The sequence below is a fragment of the Seriola dumerili genome, unplaced genomic scaffold (assembly GCF_002260705.1).
Source record: "Seriola dumerili isolate Sdu_G_001 unplaced genomic scaffold, Sdu_1.0 BDQW01000073.1, whole genome shotgun sequence".
Lineage (NCBI taxonomy): Eukaryota > Metazoa > Chordata > Actinopteri > Carangiformes > Carangidae > Seriola > Seriola dumerili.
The window spans coordinates 2,020,399-2,028,152 of record NW_019174328.1 but is presented as its reverse complement, the minus strand read 5'-3'; the positions used below and the strand labels follow the sequence as shown (position 1 = coordinate 2,028,152).

The 7,754-nt window shown below is 47.6% G+C and overlaps 1 protein-coding gene across 1 annotated transcript in view; it reads left to right on the top strand.

The window, feature by feature from the left end:
• The window catches only part of LOC111220765 (sorbin and SH3 domain-containing protein 1-like), a 51,825-nt gene that overhangs the window by 33,952 nt on the left and 10,119 nt on the right, over positions 1 to 7,754 (top strand). Inside the window, exons 15-19 of the mRNA XM_022743987.1 lie at positions 392 to 441; positions 2,401 to 2,579; positions 4,617 to 6,080; positions 7,247 to 7,311; positions 7,505 to 7,675. Of these exons, the coding sequence (XP_022599708.1) occupies positions 392 to 441; positions 2,401 to 2,579; positions 4,617 to 6,080; positions 7,247 to 7,311; positions 7,505 to 7,675 (1,929 nt within the window). The remainder of the gene's footprint in view (positions 1 to 391; positions 442 to 2,400; positions 2,580 to 4,616; positions 6,081 to 7,246; positions 7,312 to 7,504; positions 7,676 to 7,754) is intronic.

Here is a 7,754-nt window from a genome sequence, read left to right as displayed (position 1 = left end):
TGCTGCAGGTCAGAGGCTGTTTCCCAGGGGGCTGAAAGAGGGGGCACTCTGCAACAAACCAAACAAAGAAGTCATTGATAGATCCACAGGAAGGTCTCCTCCAGCTAGAACAGAGGCAGGAGCATTAGCCCCGCCCCCCTCTCTCCTCACTGCCGCTTGTTTTCTCCAACTTGCATGCAGGCCAAAACACACGCTTACTCCCTCCATGCCAAGACCAGTCCAGAGAGGCTAAGAACCCCGGGTGCTCGAGGCAGAAACCCAGAGCAGCGAGTGAACGGCAGAGAGGAAGAGAAGAGAGAATCTGGCCATAGCTAATGCTCCTGCCTCTGTTCTAGCTGGAGGAGACCTTCCTGTGGATCTATCAATGACTTCTTTGTTTGGTTTGTTGCAGAGTGCCCCCTCTTTCAGCCCCCTGGAAACAGCCTCTGACCTGCAGCAGTAGTAAGTCCATGCTTCTCCTTCCTATTTGGATACTTGTGCTTTAAATCTCGCTTCCTTCTTCCAGTATGTAGATGATTATTTAAGCCATGTTATGAGGATAAATGTCAGTGAGAGATTTCTCCACCCTGTCGAGCTCGACCGCCTACAGCAGGGAGACTCCTGCTTCCTGAGGAGATCCTGTTAATAAGGCAAAAAGCTACCAGAACAGTGTGTCCTCTGTGTGTGTTTCATGGTGTTTTTTAGGGGGGGTTGTAGTGTGGAGACATGGCTGCTATGTGGTGATTTATTTAAAGACAGCAACCTGGATGTCACTGGGATAGAGGGAACTCGCCCAGCTGCTGCATAACTTAAAAACCGTTATCTACTTCTGAATGGGTGTGTGAACGGAGCGAAGAGCAGCAGCTGGATAATGACGGATGATGCTCACTCATGACAGAGAGACAAATCTCACCAAGCTCTTCATCACTCTTTGTTTTTGTCTTCTGAGACTGACCTCTTCTATTATTTTTTTCTGTGTAGTAAAATGTAAGGAATTTAGGTCTGAGCCGCTCGCTGACTGTCTCGCGCTGCAGTCCAGGGAAAATAAACGTCTCTCTCCATTTCTTTCCATCTGCTACAATCATTATGTCATCATGGCCAAGTATTTGAAAAGAGATTCCCAATCCAAACTTTTTAATCAATGGCTTTGTTGTTAATTTTGAATGGAAAGGGGGTTCCTGATGAAGTAGTGGTGGAGGTTCACTCAGACTTTTCAAAGGAAAACTCAAGTCATAAACTGACTTCCTTCAGAGGAACATATGTTTAGGGCAGGATGTTTGTTTTTTTTTCTCTGGGGTCTGTTTGAAATTGGAGACATTTGGTCGTCAAAATGATATTTGGAAAATGCAAAAACCACATGTGCCTGTGCAGCGTCATTAGGTGAATGAATGAACCTCTAAGTAGATGTGCATGTTGATTAGACGCCCACTGCGTGTGCATGACAGTTAGAAAATGCCAGAAAAAGCTATGGAAGTCTATGGAAGATGTTTAACCTCACTAAAGAAGCCGTCATCATAATTCACTTGCAGCAATCAGTGAATTCAGTAATGCAAACTTTCATCTCAAAGACCTCCTCATCACTCCAGATAAACATTACAGTTAACGTGCAGTAAGCAGCGTGCTGACTGCCGCACTCCCCCAGGAGACTCCTCTTAAATCTTGCATGGCTCCTGTGCTCTACATTTCCTGTAGAGCATTTATGTGAATTCTTGTACGAAACCTAGTCCCAACATGATTTTAATGACTCTCTGCAGTCAGCAGTGCACATATTTTTTTTTTTTTCTCACAGCTATGAAAGAGCTTCTTGTTGAGGTAGGGAACAGGGAGAGTAATGTAGCCATACATTTGTGCAAAGCTTGTAAAACTCTGACTTGGCAACGGTGCAGATGTAAAACACATTTTGGAAAATAACCCAGTGAACGCAGTTTGTGCGGGTTTTTATATTTGCCCTATAAGATAATGGAGTCTGTCAGTTTAATGACCATGTTTGTCTGTGCAAATAGAGGAGCAGCGTGAGTAACACATGAGCAGGGTGACAGAGAGTAAACCTGAGAGTTGTACAGGTGCATGGCAGACGTTGATGCACCATGCAGGAATGTTCTGAGAATATTTATAGAAATCCGTTCTGTTGGCCTCTCTGCAACGCCAAGATATGTGTGGAAGCCAGAGGCTCCTCTCAACATCAGCCTTCAAATTCTGCAGTTTCTTTCTCAAGTTTGACTTTTTCTGTCTCTGATTATTTTGTCTCCCACAAGTCTGCGAAGAAAGGAATTACCTCAAGATATGCTAAATAAAAACCATATGACAGCTCATTACCCAATTTGTGTGCCTCTGTTTATCATAAAAACATGTAACACAACTCCTCTGAGTGAATTTGACTGTGTTTAATTAGCTGTCTGCGTTCCTCTCACCGCTGTCTAGCTCCTCGAGCAAGTCTGGACACAGCGAGGTGGAGAAGGACAGAGAATCATCCACGAGCGAGCCTGCGGCTCCAGAATGCGACCGCCATGTTTACAAGGCCGTCCTGGAGGGCGGCGACATTCCCTTACAAGGTCTGCGGGCTCTAAACAAGCGCCATGGCAGCTCTTCCTCCTCTAAAGGTAGGATGGCAGCCACTCTACATATGTGGCCAGTAAAATGAAAGGTGTGTGTATGTTTGTGTATGTGGATGTGGGGCTGGACAGGACGGAGGGCCATTAAAGGCCTTTCCTGCTGAGACAGAACCGATGAGTTACAGACGCTGATGTTGGACCGTTGGATTTGTCAGACAGGGATACATGTGTTTCCGTTTACCTTTCTGTTGGAATCCACACATTTTCTTTGCTCCCAGACCTCACAGCATTGGCCAATCACCTCGCAGCATTCATCCCCTCAGCAGCTTTTTGATTTATTATTGATGCCATGGATGTTTTCATCAAACATGTACTGGCCATCTGCTTTGGAAAACTCATGGAGGGAGTGAGGTTGTCTTGCTAAGTCGATGGAAGCTAACCTTGGGGACTTTCCCCCCTACTCTTGCTCCAGTTGTGAGCCGCCAGTCGCTAGGCAGGCTTAGGGCAAGTCTCCAGAGCGTTCCAGCGCCAGGGAGCGGAGGGCCAGAGTGGGGATGGATGAGGAGGGACGATAAACAGAGCTCTGCTTTTCTCAACCTGGCCAGACATGGGTGAGATAAACAGGAGGGACACAGAGGGTGGGCAGGCATGAGGAAGTCAGCTGTCAGTGTGAGGTCAGGGGCTGGAATGCCTGCGCACATGGCCGGGGAGAGAAACGCCGGAGGAGGAGAGGAGGGGAGATGTAAGGAAGAGAAAGGAAGGGACAGTGTGACCCAATACATGTCATTACATTACATCTGGAAAGACACACAGCAGACGTCACTTTAGAGACTGTTTCCACAATAATAACTACCATATTGACTAAATATGAGTATTTTAATGTCAGCAGTCCTGGGACACAGATACAATCAGGGTTGCTGTTATTTTAGCTTTTATCCAGTCGAACTATGGAAAGACACAGTAAATGGATTTGGCACTCCAGTCAACTGACTAGCACGCTCTTTCATTAGCCTCCTGCCAGAGGCACCACCTTGATCATTAGAGTCACTTACAGTTCACTACACACAAGGTAAAGTGTAGACGAGACCAAAGGAACGGCAGAGTGCTAGGAACCAAACACTGCGTCATGAGTTTCTGTCTTGTGCTCGTGAAATAAAAATATCTGTATTAATCTTTGTGTCTTTAAAGCGCTGAACCCGCTTCGGGGCTTTTTAGTGGCTGGAATTGTAACTCTTCACCCGCCACATGCCATGGATAAAATATCTCGTCGACTTCCTCAGTGTGTTTGCTTTTCTGGCAGATACGACTGTGACAGATGGGTCACTCATGCTACAGAAGCGTTTCTCAGCATGTGAAAGTGTTGTGTCATTTCCCGGCTCCATCTGTAGCGCTATCACAGGCCTACTGCTACAGCCAGGACCTGACAACCAGTATTTACAAGGTTTTTGACAAGACGTATTTTACTGGTCAGGTTGAGCCAGGATACACTTTTTTATTTACAACCGTGTAGCGGAGCAATGTATGTATTAACAGTGGTGCCAGAGGCCATATATCACTGCAGCTGCCTGTCTAATTGCTAAAAGTGGAGGAGGAGGAGAATACGCTGTATGCAGCAGGGTGAAAGGGACATGCAGCAGTCATATGGTAGAAAAGTTTCAGCCCTAACATGACTATAAAAAAACAGGAAAAACATGTTAGTGGTAAGACTTCCTAGAGGACGGCCAACATTACATAACATTTCATGGCATATTGCTGTTTTAAAACTTTAAGTTTCACTTGTTGTGTTGCTGTTTACAGTGATGATAATATTAATAATAATAATAATAATAATGCAGTAATCTGTTAGACGGTAAAATGTTCCATTTTTACAGAGCATACTTCTTCACTGCAGTACCATGCTGTTAGTATAACCGTCATCTGTTACTTGATGTTTTACTGCATCAAGTCTGCTTCCTCTTCTCATCTACTTCTGATAGAACCTGGTCTTTACTCTAGAAATGTGCCTGTTTTAGTGTGTATGTGTGTGAACCTGTGACCATTGTAATCTAATATGTTGTTTATTCTGTTGTCCTGCATGCTTGCCAGTGGATTATAAAGGTGGGAATGGCTATATAATTTCACCCTGCTCCTCTGTAAATAGTCGATCGGTTCTTGCCAGTAATGCAATAGGTAACCAGTGTAAGAGTAAGAAGCCTCTTTCTGCTGCCAAAGCCTGCATACCCCAAATCCTGCCTTCCAAGTTCAAGCCCAAGCTGCTGCCACCCAGTGGTGACAGTCAGGAGAGCAGGACTAAAGCTGCCAGGCACCCAAAGGCCCACAGCTGTGAGGATCTGTACACAGGGCCATGTCACATGGACTTTGGGGCAGAGGAAAGCGAGAGCGGGCAATATTCAGACTCTAAGTCCAGCTGTGGCAGCGAGTGTGCGGACGGCCTCAGGAATGTTTCCCCTGCAATTAGGAGGAGCGCGTCTGAGTTTTCCAGCCTGTACAGGAGCATGCATCACATCCAGAGGCCCAGCTCAGCCGGCTGCAGCCCCCACGGCAGCGTCCGGAGCCTGGCCTCCCTTTTTGAGAGGGCAAAGGCCGGCGGGGGTGAAAGGTCAGAGGGGGATGACGGAGGTAACATTCCACGGGACGCGGTGTCGTCGCGGGTCAGCGAGTTTGAAATGATCATCCAGCGGACCGGCTCGGCACCCAGCCGCTCCTCCTCCCTGCCCACCCTGCACTCCAGCCACAGCCATAGCCCCGACCACACGCCCGCCCACCTCTACATGGCGTCTGCGGTGTCAGCAGAGTCCCTGCTGGTGGCCGATGCCACCCAGACAGATGCCTGCTCCCCAGTGGAGGCAGAGGACAAGAGCTCTGGGGAGGAGGCCTTGTCACCGAGCAGTGTGACGGTGGAGGAGGCCGCTTCCTCCTCAGAGGACGGATACAACATCAGGACTGAGTCTCCCTCCAACACTGAGGCCGAGGTCGAGCAGATCTTCAGTAAAAGTTCCCCGGAACTGATCCACCAAAATGTCAGTGCATCAAAGAGTCCCGTAGCCCTGATTACAGCATCCCCCCCGCAGCACAACCATCTCCACCACCACCACCACCACCTCCTGCACCACCTCAACCACCAGCTCCTCCTCAAACCCAGCAAATGCAAAGGCTCCTGCCCAGCCTCCTACACGCGCTTCACCACCATCCTCAGGCACGAGAGGCAGCAAGCCACGACCCAACAGGAGAAGCCCCCACCTCTAGAGAAGAAGACCACCCTGCCTGGAAACCTCTTCCTCATGGGCCCCGCTCCCTTCAGGCCACGGAGGAACCTGCAGCCCCACCAGACTCGGAGAACCCTGTTAGCCACCAAGGTGACGATGGGCACCCAGAGGCCCAGCAGCCTGTCCCCTGAGCTCAGACCTCTCATCCCTCAGCGCCTGTCCTCCCTGGAGGTCTTGGAGAGGCTGGGTAACGGAGAAGGAGGCAACACTGACCACCTGAGTAACGGGCAGGGCTTGGACGCCAACGGGAACCTACTGCAGCCGCTGGCAGCTCACCGCAGAGGTGGCTATCTCCATCCCTTCACCACTGTCACCCTCCTCTCTCCTCATTTATCCCGACTCTCTCTTCACCTCGTGTCCCTTTTCTTCCACAAAGCGACGCCGCCACCCTCCATCTCTAGTCTGTGTGCTGTGTTTACAAAGTGACAGGGAAGCCTCCATCTCATTCTGAGTGTGCTGTTTGGTGCTCTTCCATTTCAAAACACCTCACTGTAGGAGGTTCAGGCAGCCTTTGGTAACGTATATATCTCCTCGTGACATCAGATTTGAGTTGTATGCAAGAGAGTGCAAGAGCCTGCGTAAGCATTACACTGATTCAGACTGTACTCTGTGTTTCATATCAAATCTTGACCCTGCAAGCCTTCCCTTAAACTACAATCCCAGCATTCATCTGTAATGTTTAAGCAGGATATTATGATACAACATTGCATACGCTCTCTCAAATTGATGCCTCACCATGTCTGTATTTCTATTTTATTTTATTTTTCTCTGCTTTTATGGGGACTGTTCACATCTGCCATCTTTCATCCTCTGACCATGAAAGGTTTGTTTTAGTCAAACGGGATGTTTCCTGTTTTGATGTCTTTTAACATAACAGCCAGAACTCGGAGCATCAGACACAACAAACCTGAAACATTGACAGCTGTTTCTCACCATCTACGGTGGTGTGGGAAGCCAACTTAAATAACAGCTAATAAGATGAAACTTCAGTAAACTAATGGATGCTGGTTGGTTGATCAGTAAAACCATGACGTCATGTTTATTTTCTTCTGGCCAAAATACAGTAGATTTCATATTTTTCCGTCCTGCATTGTTTTGCTTTTTTCATGAACACACATTGGGTCATTCTGTGTTCATTCCTATGTGCATGCAGGATTTACATTTGGCTTTTTTGATATGTGTGTGTGTGTGCGTGTGTGTGTGTGTGTGTGTGCATTTTGTTTTAGTGTTGCAGAGATTCTGGTGTTCATTTAAAGCATGCGTGGTTGTACAGTAGTTATCGTATATATTATAATTGTGTTCACTGGAGGAGGAGGATTAAGGAATTGACTGCAATATCATCATCTTATTATTATTATTATTGCAAATTTTCGTTCATTAGTGTGATCTGCCTTGAGGTTGACGAGGACATTGCTTCACAGTGTAATCCTCTTTCTGTTTCCGTTCCAGACTCGTCCCCAGCTCACGGGGAGAGCCAGGATGAAGTGTTGCGGAGGCGTCACGGAGACAAAGAGGTGAATTTCCTCATCAATTAAGCCAAACTTTCATTAATTACACCTCACTGTCAGTATTTATGTGTAGAGAGCTGTGTTATGAATGAGGAAATCATATATTATACATCACAAAGACTGTGTCACATGAATAAACGAGGAGAGGAGACCCATATCTGGAGGGGACAAGCAGTTCAGTCTGGTTTCCTGCTTGCAGAAAATCCTGGAGGAGCAGCGGCGGCTGAAGCGGGAACAGGAAGAAGCCGACACGGCGTCGAGGCGGCACACGGGCATTGTCCCGACGCACCACCAGTTCATCACCAATGAACGCTTCGGAGACCTGCTCAACATCACAGATAACGCGGAGAAGAGGAAATCAGGCGTGGAGGTACAATAGAGGGCTGTGTCTTATCCTTCTGTAAGCAGGAAGAGAAGATGACAGATGCTGTGTCAGTTTGTGTGTGAGG